Raw genomic sequence first — 22,407 nt, forward strand, 5'->3', positions numbered from 1 at the left:
GTTTACACATGAAAATACCAGTAGCCGATTGCTTCGAAACACACAAAGATCTGCTGCGAGGGATCCAAAAAGAAAAAAAGGCGGTTAGAATGAGTGATATTCTGGGAGCAGCGTGGGAAATGCCTTATGTAACTCGCTTTAAGGTGTCCCTCAGATTCCCAGAGACTTATTAAATACCATGATCTGGTTGTAATTTCTAAGCTGATTTGGTTGAACCCCTTTGCAAATCAATTAAGGACACAGAGAATAGACTTTGACACCTCAATTACACATGCAAATGCAGAAACATTGGCAAACAGAACTACAAATGGGGAAAAATTCGAATTACAGATATTTTTAGAAGTGTGTGTGTGTAATCTGCAGTAATGGGAAATAAAATATTGCTGACTAATAATTATCTAATAATGACGGAAAAGTTATCACCAGCTCATTCCTTCACACCCGCATGTAATAATAAAATTTTAAAGAAATTTCCATAAATCACTTAATAAATGAAAAACCATAAAAGTAGCAATTAAAAGCTGTTTCACATTCATAATATCATGAAATTGTCTGTTAATTAGCAATTATGAGGGCACACTTTGCCGCTTGCCAACAGATTAAGTTGGGGTAAAGCGCATAAGCTCTTTAGCAGATTGCTGGAAGCGCAGCCCTTTGAGGCATTTGGCGAATCTGGTGGAGGAGCCAGAACCCACTGGCCAGGCCATAATCCAACCACCATGCCATAGATCGCCGGACCAAGCCCGTCGCCCGCACTTAGTCTCGCACCACACTCTTGATTTCATGTCGGGCTGCCATTATAATTATAGCGACGAGTCTGCCGTTTCTTTTTCCAGCTCTTCGGCATTTTCCGGAGCTCTTTTCATTACATTTAATGCCACAAAGGAATTTGAAGAGCATAACAACAACAAAGCAATGCATCGCTGCTGACGTCGCATTGGTCGGCCAAATAGAAATTATATGTATATGCATTGGGCAAATAGTTCTTTTATAAGTTTTCAAGAGCTTGGCAAGGATAGCTCAATTTTCTTTTTCCCAAAAAAAACTAAAAACAGTAAGTTGTTTTTTTTTAATTTGTTCTTATTAATGTCATTTTTTTTCTCAGTGTAGGATGTGGACGCGCTCGGTTGACTTTCATGGATCAGTTGGGGCGGGCAGCTCGCAGCTCCACAACTCCAAAGCGATAGCATGTTCCTCTGTTTTTGTTGCCGCGCGCTGTTTGTTCTGCCATATACTATTCTATACTATACCTATACCATACTATACTATACTATACTATATAGTATTTGTTGCTGTTGTTGCAGTCATTACCGGCATGACAAGCACAAAAATGCGTCGTCGTTCGTGCGCAGACGTTACCGCTGCCCGCAAAAAACTAAAGCTGCATTTAACTAGTCGAGGCATTGGAATAGGGCTAGGCCATTTTAGACCCTAGTCCAGTGCTAGTTACTCCAACAACTATAGGGTCCATCGATTGATGGAGTTGGAGTGAACTCGGTTGAACCGCCGGCTTGGACAACACGTGTCTAAGTCGATGGCCGGACGGGAGCTGATTTCCATATCTCTATCTGGCGGACGCACTTGGCTAGCTTGGATTGCAGATACAAGTACTTAGAAGTAATCTTTCTCCTCTAAATGCAGCCAGGCGTTTCGCCAGAACAAGATCAAAGGGGCCAACGAAACGAGTCACTAATTTGATTCGTTAACAAAAAGTTGGTGCTACTGGTAGTGGGATAAGCTTCGAGGAATAGAACAGATATGACTCAAAAGGTAACTCTTTCATTTATCCGTCAGTTTGCCGCAGAAATCTTGTAAATAAAATTTAGATATTTCAGACATAATCATCTTCTCTGCCCAAAGGTAATATCAATAAAAATCAACTATAATGTTCTAGCCGAACATCAACTCTCAAAGCAATTACAGCCTTTTAATAACCTGAAATCTAAGCCCAACTATATTTGGCAATCATCGACAACATGGGCCGCACCCCGTTCCAGTTGAGAATGCTTCGAGTCCGACAAGTGGTCAGGTTTCCAGCACCGAAAGTTCCAGAGATTGTTGCCGGGCCAGTGAGCAGCTTTAATCTCGGATCTCTGCACACTCGAATGGCACACGAGTATAGAGTTTAAGATTTTGTGAATCTGGCTAGCTGTTAATCATAATCATGATACTCGAAAAATACTCCCAAAAAAATGTGCAAAAAATGTCGAAGAACATGTTTTTGACTTCCGTTCGGCCAACTCATCCTGGTATCCCGATCCCGATCTCGGGTTTCGATCCTCTGAGGCTGGACAACCGCAAAGTGGAAACGGAAGTGTCGCCGTCCGGGCCCCCATTAATTGTGACCTTTAGGACTCGTCGTCTGGCACAGAAACCCCAGTAATGCCACTGCAACCAACTAAAATCGAGTCTGCAACAAGTTGCAATTGCCGCTTTTTGTCGCACTTCGGATGCAGTTTCTTCGTGGACCTGGTGCCTGGTGACCATTTAGCAGCAAAAAGGCAGCTATGAATGGTAAATGGCAGTGCGGGCCACTCTGCAATTACATGACCAGCTGCCAGCAGTTGGTTGGCACAGGGAGGTTGGAGGAGTGGACTGGGCTAAGGTAGTTGCACTCATCACGTATTGGGAGGTAGCATACATGGGCATACTTAAGGAGCAATAATGTGGTTTATCAGCAAGTAGCCACTGAGTTCGATACGGGCATGTTATGACAAGGATGAGATGTGGACAACTGGTTGGCAGCACTCCTTCTTCGCTCAAAGGGAGGATCTAATTCAGTGATGCTCAGGGCAGGATAAATCATTTAGAAGTGCTCTTGGAAAATAAAAAGATAACTACCAATGATGAAAATTGCAAAAATTACTAAAAAGTAAAAATTAGTACAAAAAATTGTTTTTAAGCCTAAATCAAAGATATAAGATATTGGAGCTTAAGTAGCGAAGATCTTTTTGTTACCCGAATCTCGCCACTTCCTCGAAGACTTCCATCTTTTTTTCTGGAGTGTAGTTCCCTGCAGATCATTAAGACGCCAGACCAGAATGAGCTGGCCAAACGGAGAGGAGATGGCGAGGCAAAGTGCACATCCGTAGAAGGACATCTGATCGCTTTTTGTCGTGGCATTACACAACCGCAAAGTATCCAGGAGAAGGGGGGGGGGGAGGTGATAAGGCAGCAGGGGGAGGCGCAGCAGTTTGGGGAGGGAGTGCAAAGAAGAGCTAAAGATGAAAGTGCAGACAAAGCACTGACTGAGTCCCCAAGCCGAAAGTTGTTGTCTCCATTATTTCTTTTGCACTGAGCGAAAGTAGTAGCAATTTAGCTTAACTCCATAGGTAATAAATAATCGAATATTAAGACATCGATTTATTTATTTATTAGCTAAATTTTGTGCTGTTTTCTCCCAGTGTACTTGTGGCTTCCTGCAGCTTGCGACGTGTGACGACATGTAGAACTAATTGTCGTCCACTCCGACGAGGGAATCTCGTCGTGCAGGAGGAGTCGGTGGCGGGGTGGGGCACAGAGGAGCAAGCAGGAGGGGATCGGGACTGGAACCGACTTGGCAGCAACTCCGACTGCAATTGGCTGCACCGTTCGCCTTGTGACAGGCATAAATCAGTTTTGTTTCAGTAATCGGCGCAGCAAGAAGTCCAACTTGAAGTCGAAATCAGTTGAAGTCGAAGTAAGCACCTGTCGGCGGCTGAAAAGCATGGTGATCTTGAGATTTTCGCGTGTGTTGCGTCATAATTGAAAACGATCGCGGTGTGACACCTTAAAAGGCATCCCCCAAGTGGTGGCAGACACTCTGCTTTTTTTGGCAACGCAACAACTTCGCCAACGAGTTAATTAGAGTTCGGGTCGTGCGCTCGGGCATCGAATTGTTTGGCTGATTTATGTTGGAGCGCTGGACAGCCATTCCTTGGCCAAAAAAGGCACAGTCTAGCGCTGCAAATAAATAAACCAAAAATTAGCGACATTTAGTTAATGCACATAAATAAGATACGAGGCGCGGGTATGCGATATTGCGAGACTCCAAATTGGGCAAGTCGCTCGTGTGCCGAGATACCGTGATCCCAAGATCCCCAAGATCCCGTGTGGGCAGCAAGTCTAACAAAGTAACAATCAAACAAACAAACAGAAAATAAATGACGAGTTTAAATAACACTAACAATCGGCTTTGCTGAAGCTTTGTTGGTTAATGAGCGCAACCATATTTGGACAGATCGAAGTCGTCTCAAGATGCCCGCCCCGCCGGCCACAGTAAAGCCTGCCACTGGTCACACGACCAAGCTCAACAATGGCAAATCCAGCAATAGCAACAGCAACCACACATTGAGCAACTCCATCGCCCATCTGAGCGACTCAAGGACCAATCTCACTGTCAACACGCCCACCACTTGCCAGCGACTAAGGTATGACACTTTAGCAGCTCTTGGATTTTGATATTCGAACTAGTTTATCGGGTATGAGAGTTCCGAAAAGTTCCATCCGATTGTAGTGTTCATAAATTATACCATGGCGTGGGTCTTCGAGGGGCTAGGGTAGGCTCTGTGTGTGTTAGGTTCCATCTATAGAGTTTGGCTAATTGTGTGTCTGTTAATAAATGGAATTTGTCAGTGTAAATTATGGCAGAACGGATTGTTTAATTTGTGTTAGCCACTGGCAAGTGAAAGGTATATCTTCGTAGAACAATGTTTGTATCTTTTGATCAACAATATCATCTGATGCATCCTGCAAGTAAACTTGTTGATAATTTACATATCATTTGTTACACCAAATTATAAATGCGGAAAATGTTTCAATGGTTGATTGTCTTGTTTCCACAGCGAAATGTTTCGGCGTTCGATTGCCAGCAGCACTCAGTCCAGTTCCAGGGAAAATACCTACGAGGAGGTAAGACAAATATACATATGAATAAAAGATCATCCTTCGATAAGACACTACGAAAAGAAACTATTTTAATTACAAATGTATATCGGAAAATTATTAATGAAGTGCTGCGCGTGAAATATCTGGGAATTTAATGGGGAAGCGGCAAAAATTAGGGAATTCAAATCAACCCCATGCACGGAAAACTGATCGTTTTTACCTGCCATAAAAATGTTTTGTTGAATGCCCATCACAATTCAACTAATTAATCAAACAAAATGCCAAGACGTACATTTTCATAAAAAAGAGGAGAGAATTCCTGCAAAGTTTCCGTTACCCCTAGGAAAAACTCTCGAATTTCCAGGCGTTCCGAGTTGATTTACTTTTCATAATAAAATCTTTTGGCAAGCCCATCAAAGGAAAAAATAATTTATAAACATTTTAAGGGAGCGCGTCGGCGACTGCCTACTGTGTATATGTATCTATAAGTGCGCGGTATGTAATCCGAGATACTTTCGGAATGGCATGGGGTTCTCGTCCAGGAGCAGTAGATCGATTTATAAACAGGCCGCGCCCAAGTGTGCCAGCTGCCGCCCGGCATCGTTGTATCTTCAAGATACCTTTCCTATTTGCTAAGAAGCTGTGAGCCAGGACCAACGCATCGAATCCTTAAAGATGGCAGGCATTGACCTGCTTCGGTATGCCAAGCGAAAACATCTGTCGTCCTCAAAAGGGATCGTCGTCGTCTTGGAAGATACTATATATTTATGGGTCTGGGTGTCCTTTTCATGTTGTTACAGGCGTCGTCCTCGATTTGGCGCGCTCATCGCTCTGCGCCTCAGTTCGTTAGCCGAAGGAAGATCAGGTCGATGCTTGATGGAGCTGCATTCCATACAGGTTTTCGGTTCGCTTGCCTGATGCCTCTGTCCGGAGGATTGAAAACATCTGCTTGGGTCGTAAGCGGGTCCTTGCAGATAGCCAGTCCAATAATTGAAAGTAATTTCCCTGCACTCCAATGATGGCGGCAAGGTGATAAGCCAGTTTAGTCGCCGGTATCCTGCAAGGATTGTTGACAGTATCCGGTTAGGGGTGCATCTTTATAGCCAAACCAAAAATCTTCTGATCTGAACACTGAAGAAGGATCGTAGTTGAGATAAAGAGTTTTTCCGCAGTCCAATAGATAAGTTAAAAGGAGTTAAGGAAGTATGTATGATGTAGAAACTATATTCCATGATTTTTTGAAGTAAACATCTCTTACCATTCTTAATGCTATAAGAATAAATACCACCATTTTATTAGACCTGCGTTTTTAAACTCCGCATTACACAATCAAAGTGTCAGGCCAGAAGGTATTTTCCACAAGTTATTCTATACCAAATGACCACAAACTCTAGGTTCTGCTGCTTGAAAATGTATCTGGCAGATACGCCTGCCATAGATACATAGTTGAATAGAGTGAGGCACCGCGTGTAAAACGCATAAAATTGCAAATTACCGCGCTCGAATGCATTTCATATGACGATTTCAGAGCTGCAGCTTTGATTCGATTTCATCTGAAACTTGGAAACCACAAAGCCCGCCGGAGCTGGAATCTGAGACGCAGTTCAGTCGCAGATGCAGATACAAATGCAGATGCTGAAGATGGAGGCGATCGCAGCTCAAGTTGAGCGTGTGTCAGGCAGACGACGATCTCTAATGGGCAATGGCATCATAATCATCATCATTGACAGCCGGTCTCATGTTGCATTTAGCTGGGGGCACTGATAGATGGCAGTTAGTGAACCCCAACCAAGACCAAGTTGCACTATGAAACCTCCTTGGTTAATCTGTGGAAAGTGCAAGTGAGTGCACTCTAGTCAAACATTTGACTTTTATTGCAGCGCCCTAATCACAAATCAAATATTTTTGTTCGCCTCAAAGGTTTTATGGCCTATGCTCCGTTGCGGTTCATCGTCTTTGGATCTGGATCGGAATGGGAATGATTCGATGCGCTCAAATATTTGACAAGACCCAGTGCATTCGACTTCTGTATCCGACTGACTCTGGCTGGATTGATAGACTCTAATCAGTTGCTCTGTTTGCCTTCGAATGGGTCCCATAAATTACACTACTTTGCATTTTTACTCAAGTGTTCAGAAAGGGGGTGATGAACCGACTTGAAATGTTTCTAATTTTAGTGCTTAATTGTTTGATTTATGGCTAAGAAATTGAATATTTAAAATCATTATATATATTCATAAAGCTGGAATTTAACTCAAGAATTTCATATTCGTAGTCCTTATAATATTCTGATATACACCTTCGGACTTTTTATCAGTCAATAACTGTTCAATTTTCTTTAAAGTTTCCCGACATGATCCCACGGATTTTTCACCCCTTTCCCTGTCTGATTTCCCACTTGGCTAGACCAAATAAATGTCACCTTCAACAACCGAAAAAGGTTTCCAATTGAAGAGATATCACAAGTCAAACATGCAATGTCTGCCTGGACTTGGGTCATGTGTCTTTCATTACCGTCTACTTAGGGTATCTATCTATGGGGTTTCTTGAGGTGATCCGCCCCCCGACCTCATTGAAATGCAAACAGCTACGATATGCCCGGCCCATCAGCCCGATCCTCCGCTGATCTGACCATGTTATTATTAAAGACACCTAAGTGGGTCGCCAAGAAGTGGGGATGGATCGGATCGTCGTGTGTCCGTGTGCTTTGTAGTGCAGCACGTACAATAAATTAGTGACATTATAAAAAAATTAAAACGTGAGCTCCTCTAGCTGAAAATATTTTGACAATAATAAGCAGCTTTGTGCGCTGCCTTCTTGTTTTTCCACAGATACATTTATATACCATATAGCCGCAAATTCACAACGCAAACAACGTGACATGGGGATCGGGATGGGTTTGGGTTTTTCGTCTTCGTGGGGCCTGTGAATTCATTTTGTTTGCCTTTGCCTTATGCGTTTTTATGTTTTATAGGCCTGCGCTCATTAGCATGCCGATCACGAGAAGCTTATAATTTTGAACTCTCCGTTCTGCTTTTGGAGTGGAGCGACTAGGACAAGGCACAATTGTCAATAAAATTGCTGGTCCGAGTGACAGCACGCACTCGCAGCCATTTGAGACATTTAACGGCTGGCCAGCAATCCGTATCTCAGCTCCAAACAATTAACGAATTGAAAAGGCCGTTCGGCTGAGATCCCACGCTTTTTTTTCGGAGCGGCGGGAAATGTGCAGCATTTAAATAATTTTTCGATGCCAACCCACACCAACCAGCCGCAAGCTGATTATTTGTACACATTTTATTGCTGAAATTTATATGCGAAAATGCACATGCGAACGGAGATTCATTCACAAAATGTTGGCGCATCTGTAAGTCACTTTTTTTTATCATAATCGTATACAGCGGAAATAAAGAAGACACAAAATGCGAGATACGAATACACGGAATCTACCTGAATCTCAGAGATCTTAGCCCGCTAACTGGTGAATGAACTGAGAAAATATCTCGCTATCTCTGTTTAACTGGGATTTTTCTAAGCCCCGAATCTTTGAGCCATTAGCAGCTTTTTAGCCGGAATTAGATTGTCTCGGTGGATGCACTTGACTTTATCTTTGCCCAGCATGTTTGGGAATGGAAAGTCCTGGGATTCGAACATATTTTGCACACATTTCGGGCAAATCCTGTGTGGCCTCTGAACTGCAGGTGGTCCCCGAATGAAGGGTGCAGTTTGCAGAAACCCTAGAGAAAGGCAAACCCAGCTGAAATAGTTTTATGATCCACAGTTAGGTCTATTAGAACCGATTGATTTATCAGCTGAAGAAATTATGAAAAGATTATTTCGGTCACAAAGGGAAAATAACTTGTGTAAATAAGTTGTCATGCTTTTTCATTACTTTGAAATTTATTTCACTAAATCTGTAAAACTCAGTCATAAGCTGATTACCCACTGACTTCTAGTAGATAAAACAACTTTCTATTGTGACTTTCCTTCGTTTTTTTTTTCAGCCAAAAGAAACAACAAAATTCACAGCATTTCCTCATTAGTTTTTGTTTGTGCCACAATGGAAGTTGGTCCAAGTTGCCACTGTCTCCTCGACTGATGATAATTAAATCAGCGTTGCATGACACAACTTCATCAAAACAGAGGCAAACTGAAAGTGAATTCGGCTGGCAAAAAAGATACAGATACGCAGATCACAATTGAGGTCAACGAACACGGTCCAAGTTGTCAACCGGCACTGTAGGCAGAACCCATTACTCTTTCTTTGGGGCTTTGAATAGTTTCCCCCCCAAAAAAAAGAAACGAAACGAAACAAAACAAAGCCTTAGCTTTGTATCTTTTTGTCTGCTGCTTTTATCAGCCCATTTACGTGCCAAATCAGCGGGTGAAAGTGTTGCAAAATGAGCAGAGCGAAATGGCGAAATTACCCCAAGGTGAAAATTGTTTTTCCTCGCTTCGCAAGGAAGGAAAAATTCCAATGCGAAAAATTGCACCCAGAGCAGACGCCTCCAGTTCGCCTGGAGTTTTCCCACACTTTGCAGGTGGACGTGTCTGAACTTTGATTAGGCAGCTCGCGTTTCCAACGAGTTTTTCACTGAGTTTTCTGGAGTCGGGTAATAAATGTGTAACATTCTGTAATGGCTGACTATGTCTATGGTGGCATGAAAACCGATCTCTGAGTCATGCTCGATTAGTCAGAAGAATTTTTTGGACAAGTGAACGGGCTCTTTGAGTCACTGCAACCGCCAGAGTTTTCCATTCCCATTTCCCGCGCTGCCGAGGAAAAACTAAGCGTGTTCACATATAATGAGTGTCGCGTTTATCGATCGCGGTGGCACCTGTTTCCGTTGCATAATTTCGCTGTCCAGGCCCCAGAGACACACGAGTTCCTTCCTTGGGTTACCAAAATATTTACACATTTCGGTGGGTAAACGAAACCCAGGCGCGCTAGTTCTAATGAAGTTGCGAGGGAGCGTGGCAGGTGTCTGCTGCCAGATCTTGCGGGCCATTTGTAACCCAATAGACCCAGTTTACACTCTAATGAGGGATCAGTAGATACAACAAATAACTTAGCTGCTAATGGGTAAATGGAACTAGAAAACGTCCTGGAAAATGTGCATAATAAATGCCTTAATTGGGTTAAAAACACAACTTTAGCTACCTGAGAACATACTTTTAATGAATTGAATAACTTTCATGATAGCATATTCATGGATTAGTCTTATACTTAAGATGAAAGTATTTTATCTACATTTAAGTAAATATATTTTTGATACACTCTGAAGTGCAGCAAATGAGTCGATCAGCAGCACTCTTTGAAAAGAAAACATATACGTGTATCTTCAAAGAAGCCTTGACTAATAGAGCTACAATGGCTTGGCCCATAAATCTCGCTACCATATCGCAAGATCTGCCTTGAGCTCTGCTTCCCAGAAGTGCATTTCGAGTACATCAGACAGCGTACCTCATGATTTTCGTCATTTTTTGCACTGCTAACCATCCGCAACTAATGCGGCAGAAGGAGATACAAACGAAACTGCATCTGAAGGATCTCGCAGTGACGGAAGGCCCGGCGTGTGCGGTTGGCCAGGCTGCTTATTGTTGGGAAATCATAAAAGATCATAAATAAATAGCGGCAGAGCAGCATAGAGATTTGAATTTGTCGGGTCTCTCGAGGGTCGGTCACACTTTAATTGCTGCAGATAAAGCGAGTCCAAACGGATCTCTTGGACTGGGAAACGTACACAGAGTGCGGTCCATTCGGGTCCAGTGATTCATGCTGATCCATCTCGTTCCGTCCGCATCTCTACCTATGTGGCCATCTCGCTCTGGGTAATTGATACCCGAGGTGTTGATTTGTAAAACAAAAAACTGTTTGCTTATAAACAAAAGGCCTTGTTATGTGCACGAACATCAGCAGCAGTAGGAACAACAACTGAATTTTCGGGAATTTAGATAAGAAGCGAAAATGTTTTCATCCGAAACTGGGAACAGATAAAGCTAGGTCAAACCCAATGGCCATCCAAGATCCCAAGCCCCCACCCAGTATGCAAATCAATGAACCATTAGTTTGGGAAACTATGAGCAACTCAGATTCCCCAGCGAACCTCCGATGTGGGTCTCCATCTCAGTGACTGACAGACTGATTGTGGGTCTTCGGTAGTAACATACCCGACTCTTTCACTACCAATCTGTTCCTTGATAAGCTGACTTATCAGCGAGGGTCTTTAAATATTTAATCTGCCTGTTATGATTTCTTGTACAAACGCCAATGTTTATGCAAGATTAATGGTCAGGCGCACGCCTTCCTTCCTCGTAAAAAAGCATCCCGCTCCGAAAACGAGGTTCATATACATATTACCTCATCGCCGACTTTCCTCTGATCTTGAACTATTAATTAGGCAAATTTCATTTTGATTTGTGGGCTGACTTAGCAGCGGATGTAATTAAGTGGAGATCAAAATGGGAGTATACGCTGAAAATGTTTGAGAGTTGAAGTTGGCTTTACTGGTAGATTTAAAAAAAAAAAATGCTAAATTAAATATTAATTTCTATGACTAAACAAGATATTCAAATGCATATACAAAGGCTAATCCATTTTTTAATGAAAATCAGAAATATAATGCTGCCAAACATTTCTTCGCCTACATTTATAAACAGTAAAACAAATCAACTTTGATTTTTCTATGTTTACAAAATCCATTCAAGCAAAAAGGGAACATGATATTATGCATCTTAAAAGATGTTTATCTATCTGAGCCCAAAAAGCGAAAAATTTCTTTATAAAAAATGTATCAAATGGATATAATAGAATCCAAATTCCGCTGGGTACATAGCACATTTGTCCGGAAATCTGCACACAGCAATGGACATATTGTCAAACATCGGGCATGAAGGATCCTTTTGCTACGAGCCTGATCCTCTTTTGTGCGACACCTTTGGAAAACTGTCAATAAGCGAGGGCATTGTTCGACCTCAGCCAAATGCAGCTGCCTTTAGCCATCGAACTGCGAATCATTTCCTTGGCCTGAGAACAAAGCCGGGCAACAGGACCCGTCAGCAAGGACATGTGGCTGCCAGAGGACAGCTTATTGGCCAGGCAGAAAAAACACAAATCGATCCAGAGCATCTGCATCTGTCATGGCCGACATGTGCCCACAAGATGCGAATGATTTTTGGCGGTAAAATGGAATTAACACAGAATTTTTGGTATGGAAACATAGGAAAAGGGGATAGGTATTACTAATTACAAAGCTATTTGGCAGACCAAAAATTCCACTTAACTCGTTATTGCTAAGGGTATTTTTCCTTTCACTGGGATGTCAGTGATTGCTTTAAAGAATTAATTTAATTGAAATAAATACGATTTTTAAATCTTCTGAAGATCTGGCTACCCTGAGGAACGTTTTCAGCTGAAACCGAAGCTAAAGCTGAATGAACTCATTTCCCATTGCTCATGCTGGCTCAGCTTCTAAGCGGCTTTATGGCTTTCTGGCCATTATCAGAGCGAAGAGAGTGCCAACTCTTGGCTCTTTCTCTCGTCTTGGCCAGAAAAAGAAGCAGCAACATCAACGGCATCAACTTTTCTTGCTGCCGCTTGGTTTTATGCCTCTTTTTTCGGCAACATGCTCAGTCAACCTTGGCAAGGCCGTTGTTGCCGGTTTTTATGCTGCCTGTGTGCGTGTGAGTGAGTATCTGTGAGTGGGCCCCTCTGGCTGTGTGTTTTCGCGTGGGTTTCCTTTGGTATGCGGCCAACGGAAGTCGGGAATGGGTCATAATCGACATCCCTATTGCTCTGGCCCCTCTGTCTTCCCCTTATTCCACATATAACATACCGGACTTCTGGCCAACAGATGTTGAGGCCCTTTGGATAATTGCACTTGGCAATGGCTTGTTGGCGTCATTAGAGCTGCGTTTGGGTAAATATAGCAATTACAGTATCCGCAGTATGTCCTTTTGCCAAATTGAGCGGAAAGCCCATAGAAAATGGAAAATGACAAAGGAAATTAAGTGACGAAATTAATAGAAAAGGATAAGGTGTACACGACAGGCACCATCAAGGAAATGTGATGGAAAATAATACTACTTTTAACGAGTTGCTCGTTGTTTTCAAATGGCAATTTTTCAAATATAAAATTTCTGAATATCTAGACTATTGAAAAGCAGAAGTAAATATGTATGTATATTATACAAAATTAGTACCCCGGTTTGCGATCTTTGTAATGATCCTTTTGTGAATAAACCGAATGCAGTTTCAAAGAGAGTTTCAGCATTTTAACCAATCAACCACTTTTTGGCACTTTTCAACCACCGCACAGTGGTGAGAAGTTAAAATATCCCTTGTTTTATACATCTCACAAACATTAAGGTTATTTTAAAACCCTAAACTGTTACACAGTAACCTTAAAAACTATTATTATCAAACATAAAATGAGCTCGAAATTAATACTATTGATAAATTATATTACTTATACGCCATGTGGGACTCCTTAAACTAAATTCAATGATATATATAAGCTTACAAGAATATTATCTTAAGTATAAAATGGTGTAGAAGAATATGCATATCTCCTAGTTCTGTTTTAAGCAGGCAAAATCAACTATTGCCCACTGTGCACTCTTGCTCACAGACACCGACACAAAAGCAGTCTCCGTCTCGCTCTAAAGTGCAATGCCAGAGCAGATCGACGCATGCCGTCTCCCTTGCACAACCCCTACGCCACATCCGTGAGAGCGGCCGTGCACGAGTGTGTGTGAGAGAGCGGGAGTTTCAGAGCGGCTTGGACGTTTCTGCCGTTTCTGCGTCACATCAATTGCTTTCGAGAAGTCGACGCAAGCGGTTCGTATTCGTGAAGTTCGCATCTGTATCTGAAACTGAGCCTGAACGGAAAACACAAGACAAACGATGCGCGTGCGCCGTGTGAATTTCGCCAAGTTTTGAAATAGCCAAGATCTTTTCTGAGTGATGTGCCAATAAACTAAGTGCAATTGCCCAAGCAAAGCAATCAAAGACCCCCAAAAAACTTGCCAATTGAAACACTTTTGGATTAGTTTCACGACAAGAAAATAAACAAAAAACAAAAACATTAACAATATGGTTCGAAGTTTGGCCCAGTGGACGAAGACGCTGAGCTTCCCCTCGCGTCTCTCGCCCAATCGCAACTCCAAGGACTGCTCCACTCTGGCCAGTCCCGTACCGCCACCAACTCCCCCCCGGAACAAGACGACCTCCGGCAGTGGAAACTGCGCCACATCGCGCTCCTCCTCGTCGACGGTGTCCTCATCGCACTCGTCCTCACACAGTTCACCCACTCCTGGGAACAACAACAACAACATGCCCATCACGGAACTGGAACAGATTGTAAGTTCACCAAGATAAAGTCGGGGCTCCCTAGAAATATCGAGGGCAATGCACCAGAGATGTGATCTTTTCGTCTTGCAGATTACATTACGTGCTAATGCTGCAAATTTCATATCTTTGGTGTATGGCGTACTATACGCAAAATTAGTCATAGGACAAAGGCTATTATTGTTTCTGAATCATAGGATAACAAAAGCTTAATATAAACAATAGATAGTTTGGAGAAACTCAGTTAAATTCATTAATGATATTCAGATGTGCGTAAACAGAGATTACAAACAGGGAACGCATCCGTACGCCTGTGGCGGGGACTTCCTGTTTTGGCGAGCCAGCTGTGCAAACATTTAACAACTAAAGCCCGCATATAATTGCCACAGCCATAAAAGCGACACGAGTGCATTCCATTCTACTCCATTCCCGATAAAGCTCATTGACCCAATTGAATGGGGAGCCCTAGACCAGCGGCCAGATACTAGGGCTTAGCCGCCACTTATCATTATCAATCAATCAGTTTCGTAAAGCAAATAGGGCCATCTAGAGCGTGGGGACGTCCACTGATAGCGGATTTCCACACCCGATAAGCTGGCTGACAACTATCGAATATACATATATATTTCATATACATGTATGTATGGATTTTCCGCACCAAATCGGGTGCAATTAAGCCCCCACCGTTTGACGGCCAAGTTGAGAGCAATTTGCCAAAGCTGTGCGACAGATTGCCCGGCCTTACACACATGGCAGGAAAATGGAACTAAAAAAAAATTCCAAAAGAGATTGAAATAAAAATCCGAAAGGCAAACAGGATGTAGACGCGCTTGAACAACTGAGGATGCGATGGGAATTTTTTGTGCAGGGATACTGACAGTCCCATCTTGGGCGACAACATATGGGCACAACGTGGACCGATTTCTAGAAATGGAAAGAAGAGCCGCATCGAATGGGGAAATAGGGTTTATTGCGCGGCATAAACAAACTGCAGTTTGGAGGAAAATTAAATTTAACTAGTTAACTGTTCTATGAGCCATCGATTACCTAACAATAAGGTGATAGTTCCAATTAGCCTAAACTCAATCTACTTTTTCTGCCGCCCAAGACACATTTTCCCACCGACTAAGCCCATTTCAATGCGGATTCGAGTCTGCAAAGTAATCAGAATTCCCGTACTTCGATTTCGCTTGCACTTTTTCGCAATCCGCTTCTGACATTCTCTCCCTGGTCAGTGGATTCCGCAGACGAGTGCTGCATTCATTTGCAGACCCAGACCCACTGCGAGCCACACCCACGCGGCACGACCAAGTGGCGCTGCTTGGCTTAAAAAAAAAAAAATAAAAACATAAATAATGAAAATTCAGCAAGACGACGACGCCACGAGCATGCCACAGTTTTCATCGGCGGCCGGGAAATGGATAATCGTGACCAGTGGCGACGAGGCGCCGCCGACGCATCCGACGCGGCAAATGCCAAAGTTGAAGAGCACTCAAGATACGGGAGTCCAACGCAACCGTTAGCCGAAGGAAAAGCCAGGTGGACCTGGGCTTATGTAAGGCAGGTTCGCATTTTTGCCAACAGAAACAATTCAGAAAACGAGTTTCTTGTTTTGGTTTTGGTCTTAGACTAGCGAATCGGTCGGAAAAGTTGCCCAGCCGCTTTTCAGCTGCTGCTGCAGTGCTGCGTCGGTGCAAAGTACAAACATCCTTGGCCAAAGGTAAACCAGTTAACCAGTTCCAGTTGCCAACTGCTGACGGGGGCGTCTGCCCTGTTTTTTTTTTACCTCCTCCTGGACTGGCATTCCTGGAATTTTGCAATTATGGTGCAACCCGTTAAGTGGCGGAATGGAGCTTCCGTCTGGGAGAATGGTTCCCACCAATCCAGAATTGCATTTCCCACACGGAAAATCCGATTAGCATATGGTCAACAGATTAGTGTAACAGGAACTCAAGTTCTATAATATCTGCTTTGGTAATTGGGGATCATTATAAATATTATCATGGAGTTTCTATAATGAGGAACTAGAGATTCATTTTATTCAATTTATTAGGGCCATATTTTCAATAGCAAGTTGAAATTGGAGACCATATATAGTTTAGAACGTGCTCAACGTATATTTTGACAAACATTTCGCTTTCGATTAGCAATCAATTAACATATTGCTGGTAATGACACATTTCGCACCGCCTATGGCTGGCTGACTCAACGGATTTCTCCCATTCGCCGACTTTTGGGGACCTTGTCAATTCGAAATATTTTCGCTAATGCCAGCAAGAATTTGGCCCAAAGTCTGACGACCCCAAAATGAACAAAAACAACTGCATTTCCTGTCGCTTTTCCAGACAAACAGCTGCCAACCAGGCCAACATAAAGGTCAGATCCGCACAAAAAAAAAAAAGAGCCACAAAATGTGGCAGCTGCAACAAAGTTCACCTGCGTTGAGGTTTGGCAACCAAGACGGTTTCGTAATAAATAGTGGCTGAAACTAGAACATCTGATCACCGGGGATCAGAGTTTCAAGTCATAATTTATACATTTCTTGGGGCCAACGCATGCAAATTCATCACCGTGATTAAGAGTGGCAAAAAGCAGCATTTAACATGGCCACAGTGGATATATTGCGATATTGCCATATTGCAGGTGCAGAGGGAGCAGCAACATGGTGTTTTTACCTGGTTAGAAATCAGCTGCTCTGCTCCGCTTTGTCCCCTCATTTTCTCGGGTGAAACCAGTTTCTGGCTTTGGCCATGTTTTGTTTTCATTTTTTTCTCTCTCTCTCTCTCTCTTTGCCTTGTTTTGGGTTTTGTATTTTGCAGCTGTCTGAGCTCAGCTCGCATCCACATCCACATCCAACCATTGTTGCCGTTGGCTTCGCTGGCTATTGCTGAAATTACACACTGCTTGAGTATCTTTGAAATTGACAAAAGTGCACATCAGCTGTTTTAGCGGTTTCCTTTATGGCCAGCTTGTTTGGCTCACCAATTCGCCAGCGTTGCACTTTTAAATCCGGCATCGATGCACTTTACTGGGTCACCCATATTAGCCATGTAACTTTGGCAATCCCTGCGACTGTGGGAAGTTTTGGCCTTAGGCAAACACCTAGCCGAAAAAAAAGCGATCTAATTAGTGTTCCAGCTGCGGGTAAATATCAGAAGCATTTAGCACAGTTTTCATAGAGCTTATAATGTTGATACTGTAGCCCCATATGAATGCTGAGAATTTCTTGGGCAAACACAGACCGCCGAGTCTCGAAATACATATAAAAAGCTATAATGCCAATGCTCACGTACCAAATAAAAAGCATGCCAGGGGCGTTTTTTTTAGGGGGATATTTGGACAGCAGACCCATGCCAAGTTCCCCCCCAACCAGCCACTTCTCTGCCTTTTGTGCATTACACAAATGAACGTCAACATATTTTGGTTGGGAATATTTTGTGTTAACTGAACAAACGGAAGTTCTCGCAGCGGGGAATAGTTTACCAATAATGGAAAGGTGCTAAGTCCCCTTGCTCCAGAATCTGATGATCTTTTGGTTAGCAAGTCGGGAAATCGTGCTCTAGAAGAATAATGGAACACTCTGAGATCATAATGCCTGCATTCAGATTTAGTTCGAAATGCTTTGTTTGGCATTTGCCTATCAGAAATATGAAATAATCAAGTCGATTTCCATCTAATCAACCTGTGAAGTCCATTGTGTTTATGTGGGAACATGGGATACTATTTTTTTTTCTAGACTCAATTATATTATTATTTGGTGGGGGGATCACTTAAATAGACTCGACCAGATACCGCATGGCTTCAAAACTCATTTGGATAATCAGGCAAACAAATCAATGTATCCCAACGGACTGCAACCCTTCAAATTAAAGTGCATCCCAATCAATTTGTCTATTAATAAAGCCCCAAGAGGAACACATCTTCCAGAAACATGGCCGAACCCGAAGTTTTGGCCGCCCCAAACTTTCAACAGAAGCATAAACAATGGGATGTAGTCTGATTGAAGCCAGGCAGAGCCATAAAATCAAATAAAACAAACTTCTTCGCCTATGAGCGCCTTGAACTTTAAGGTTGTGGCAATTCCAAGTAGGAGGCACATGTCTTACGGGGCATCGAATCGAATTCGATGTCTAAAATTATAAATTTGTCTTCCTGCCTATTCCTAACTTCATTTTTATGATCCGCCGTTGGAAGTGCAGTTCCATGTGGAGTGGGCAAGTTGCCACTCCACTCCAGGAGGCTCCAGGTTGAGCGTCCCATAAAAATAAAACAAAATGCGCCAACAACTGCTGTTGCTCATAAATAATGCGTTGTTCGCTCACATTTCTGTTTGCTGTTTCCACTTTCATTGGCCTGAGCATTGATTTTGATTTTGATTTGGTTTGGAGTTGTGTTGTCTGTCCGTCTTATTCATTCGGTTTTTTGTTATTTTTTTAATTACCGAAGCTTGAAATTTGGCCACGCTTTCGTGTCTGAATCGGAATTTCAATTGGTTTTTGACTGCGGCTTTACATCAGAACCAATCAAACTGAATGACTCGGAGCAGTTGAATAACAATATTCTCGATTTCCTTGCGCCTTACTCCTCTTTTTTTGGCATGGGGAAAAAAGCAAAAGTTGCCATAATATCGCCTAATTATATAATCATCCGCCGAAATGTGGCAAACGACCTCCATTGCCATTCCATCTTTGTGTGGTCCCCGATGTGGAAGTCAGAGTAAATTAACCTTAGCAGAGCGGCAAGTAATTGCCACTAAAGAGAAAAAAGTCTCTTCAGTTTTTTCCTACTGCCGTTCGGGCCCATAATTGTTTTGGTTGCCCCGTAAACATTTGGAGACGGTTGACAAACAGTTGGACGGGGCCAGCTTTTGATCTCTGATCTCCTCGGGTGCTGCTGCATGTTCTTCATTAATCCAGCCACTACGTGATGCGGAATTTGTGTAAACATCGCCAGTTTGTTTACGCCATCTCCGATTGAGTGGCGGTTACTTCCTGAACGAACTCCTCGGTGGGCGGTTCGATTCCACTTGCAAGTCCAATTGCCTAATTGGTCCATGGCCCCATCGAGAGTTCAACCGCAGTTCACCACATTTAAAGTGACATTTAACGGCGGAGCGGAGAAGAGGAGCACCAAACTCGTTTTCATGTTAAAAGAAATGAAATTACCAGCAAGAGGCGATTCCATAGAAATAATATTTTATTTTTTTTCACTACGCCCATTTGCCGGGCACATGGGATCCGAATCCGAGTCCGAATCCGAACTCAACCCGCTCCCTGCTCTTGTGTTAATTGCTTATTATATCTTCGTTTTTATGCCGCCTCTACGAGTCTGTCTCTGGGACCAGAACCAGATGCAGCGACATGTTCATTTATCAAAAGTCAAGCCACGCTCTTCCAAGCCCCCTGACCTTCCCCTCTTCCCGCTGGCCCCTTATACGCATACATGCTGCAGATAAGGTCAATTAAAAGAGTCAACCGGAAATGTCGCGACGCTCGGTTAGGAGCCACATCTCCCCTACAACATCTATCTATCTTTATCCCGATTTCGAATTGTCTGCTCATCGCTTTAATGGTTTGTCAAACAACATCAACGGATCGAACAATTACCATATCCAAAAGTGGGTGGCTGGTCATTCGAAATGGGGGCGTTTTAATTAGATTAGACCATCGCAGGCAGTCATAAATATTTTCGCACAACGGCGCAATTTATTATTTTAATCTACCGGATGCGAAGTCGCACTCCTCTCGCCGTCCCCAGCAATTAAATGCATACGACTGATGTGCATAGGGAAAAAAACTGGGGAGCAGAACCAGAAGCGGGTGCAGTTCTTCAAAAACCCGAAGTACGAGTACAAGTATATGGGCAAAGGCAGTCAAGCGATGGCTGGAGAAGTTGGGAGAGTGCCCAAAAAGAGCGTTAGAAGGTAGGACAGGAAGTGCCTGTCTGGGTGTGCCTAGGAACATGAGCAGTCATGTGTGAAAATCCCTCGAGGGAAAATGTGCGGCGAAAAGGTGGCGGGCAGGTAGCTGGAAAATCAATATCTGCGATGCACTGGATAAACAACAGGTCAAGGGGATCGGAAGATAAGAAGAGAAGTGCCAACTCCTGTCTATCAGCTTGGGAAAGTAAATCTGGAAAACCTTTTTAAAGGAAGGGGAACCCCAGGGAACTCATTAGTTTCAGTTCAACTTCCGCACTTGTAAAGTCAGCTCACAATCATGGGTTTGTGGAAACGTATTTTCACACCAAATACTGCAAAACGAACTACAAGCCAAGTAGTGCATAATTTTTTACATTTCCATTTACAAAATATTTGTTATACAGAAGTTCTCAATGATCGTTACTTACTTACAAATTTCTTATTTCCCTTATTTGCAGATCTATCCCGGTCCCGATCCAAAACACATTATGGGCTCCTTGGTCTTTTGCATTCATCACAAACAGGGCTGCAAGTGGTCCGATGAGCTGCGAAAGCTGAAGGGACATCTCAACGCCTGTAAGCACGATGCCACCCAGTGCCCCAACAAGTGCGGAGCCCAGATTCCCCGCATCATGATGACCGATCATCTCCAGTACACCTGCACGATGAGGCGTACCCGCTGCGAGTTCTGCCAGAGCGAATTCTCCGGTGCTGGCCTAGAGGAGCACAACGGAAGCTGCGGCCAGGAGCCGGTTTACTGCGAGGCCAAGTGCGGCCAGCGGATACTGCGCGGCAGGATGACCCTTCACAAGTCGAAGGACTGTGCCAAGCGACTCCGTCGTTGTGCCCACTGCCAGCGGGAATTCTCGGCTGACACACTGCCCTTGCATGCCGCCCAGTGCCCAAGAGCCCCGTTGGCCTGCCCGCAGAGATGCGATGCTGGTCCGATTCCCCGGGGTGAGCTAGAGGCGCATTTGCGTGATGAATGCCAGTCGCTAGCCGTGTCCTGCAGCTTCAAGGAGGCGGGATGCCGCTTCAAGGGTCCACGCCAGATGCTGGAGGCCCATCTGGAGAGCAACGCCGCCGCTCATCTCTCGCTGATGGTGGCCCTCAGCTCGCGCCAGGGTCAGCAGATCCAGATGCTCAAGTCGGCGGTGTCCAAGCTGTCCATCAACTACACAGGCACTCTGTTGTGGAAGATCACCGACTGGTCGGCTAAGATGGCCGAAGCGAGGGGCAAGGATGGCCTGGAGCTAGTCTCACCCCCGTTCTACACCTCCCAGTATGGATACAAGCTGCAGGCGTCGATGTTCCTCAATGGCAATGGACCTGGGGAAAACACGCACGTCTCCGTCTACATAAAGGTCCTGCCGGGAGAGTACGATGCTCTGCTCAAGTGGCCATTCTCGCACTCCATCACCTTCACACTGTTCGAACAGGGCGCCCAAAGTGGCCAGGGAGGCGTGGCGGAATCCTTCGTCCCCGATCCCACCTGGGAGAACTTCCAGAGGCCGTCCAACGAACCAGATCAGCTAGGATTCGGCTTCCCACGCTTCATCTCCCACGAACTGCTGCACAGCCGACCCTTCATCAAGGGCGATACCGTGTTTCTGCGCGTGAAAGTGGATCCCAGCAAGATAGTGGCCGTCTAAGGAGGACCATTAGTACCGTAGACATTTACTCGACTTGTGTAAATACTGTGTATTTAAATTTATGAGTAAATCCCCTCTAGCCTAGCGTAGTCTAGCCTGTTCAGTCTCAGCGGCAGCTTCGGGCGATGTTGGCCGGCAGGCGCTAACTGGCCTTGGAATGCCGTCCGCTGGGCCACTGCGTCATAGTCATATTCGATTTGTTTAGGTTTTTGCAGTGCTGGAATTAAACCAAAGCATAATTACGCATAGAAATACATTGAGAGCTCATACAATTCATCCATTAAAGTACGCCTAAGTTTGTGTCTTAAGTCTTTTGTTTAGAGATTTGTATTATTGCGCGCGATGCGATCACTTTCAAAAGATCTTCAAACTAGACCATACGCTCAAAATCACTTAGACCATAAGTTGCATGTAAATAGTGTTAAATTCGGAGCAGCCGCAGCGACCGCAAACCTAGTTTAAGTTGTAGCACGTAGTTAGTTGCCTAAGCGAACGCATAAGTCATTAGTACCATGAACGCGAACATAAACATGAGAATCCAACTTTCAACATAGTCAAATAAGTTTATGTTTAAAAGCTAAGAAGTCAAACATACAATAAATGAAGTAACAAAATACAAA

General features: G+C 43.7%; 1 protein-coding gene and 1 long non-coding RNA gene across 4 annotated transcripts; one reads left to right on the top strand and one right to left on the bottom strand.

Annotated features, from left to right (window-relative positions):
- Positions 1–3,376: 3,376 nt before the first annotated feature.
- Positions 3,377–12,991, bottom strand: lncRNA:CR45363 (long non-coding RNA:CR45363). Of its 2 annotated transcripts, none has more exons than NR_144660.1 (2): positions 12,702–12,991; positions 3,377–5,923 (listed from the first exon to the last, which is right to left on the bottom strand). It is a non-coding gene; the product is annotated as a long non-coding RNA:CR45363 (long non-coding RNA). The 2 variants fall into 2 exon arrangements; NR_144659.1 differs by lacking the exon at positions 12,702–12,991 and having other exon boundaries at positions 3,377–4,676; positions 5,217–5,940.
- Traf4 (TNF-receptor-associated factor 4) lies at positions 3,613–22,404 on the top strand. 2 transcript variants are annotated; one of them, NM_001103610.2, is made up of 3 exons: positions 3,613–4,409; positions 4,824–4,890; positions 20,594–22,404. In NM_001103610.2, exons 1-3 carry the CDS (start codon positions 4,237–4,239, stop codon positions 21,785–21,787), a joined length of 1,434 nt encoding a protein of 477 aa, NP_001097080.2. In that variant the 5' UTR covers positions 3,613–4,236; the 3' UTR covers positions 21,788–22,404. The 2 variants fall into 2 exon arrangements, with proteins under 2 accessions (NP_001097080.2, NP_477416.1); NM_058068.4 differs by lacking the exons at positions 3,613–4,409; positions 4,824–4,890 and adding an exon at positions 13,678–14,227.
- Positions 22,405–22,407: the final 3 nt, after the last annotated feature.

The sequence above is a fragment of the Drosophila melanogaster genome, chromosome 2L, assembly GCF_000001215.4.
Source record: "Drosophila melanogaster chromosome 2L".
In the NCBI taxonomy this organism is placed as follows: Eukaryota; Metazoa; Arthropoda; class Insecta; order Diptera; family Drosophilidae; genus Drosophila; species Drosophila melanogaster.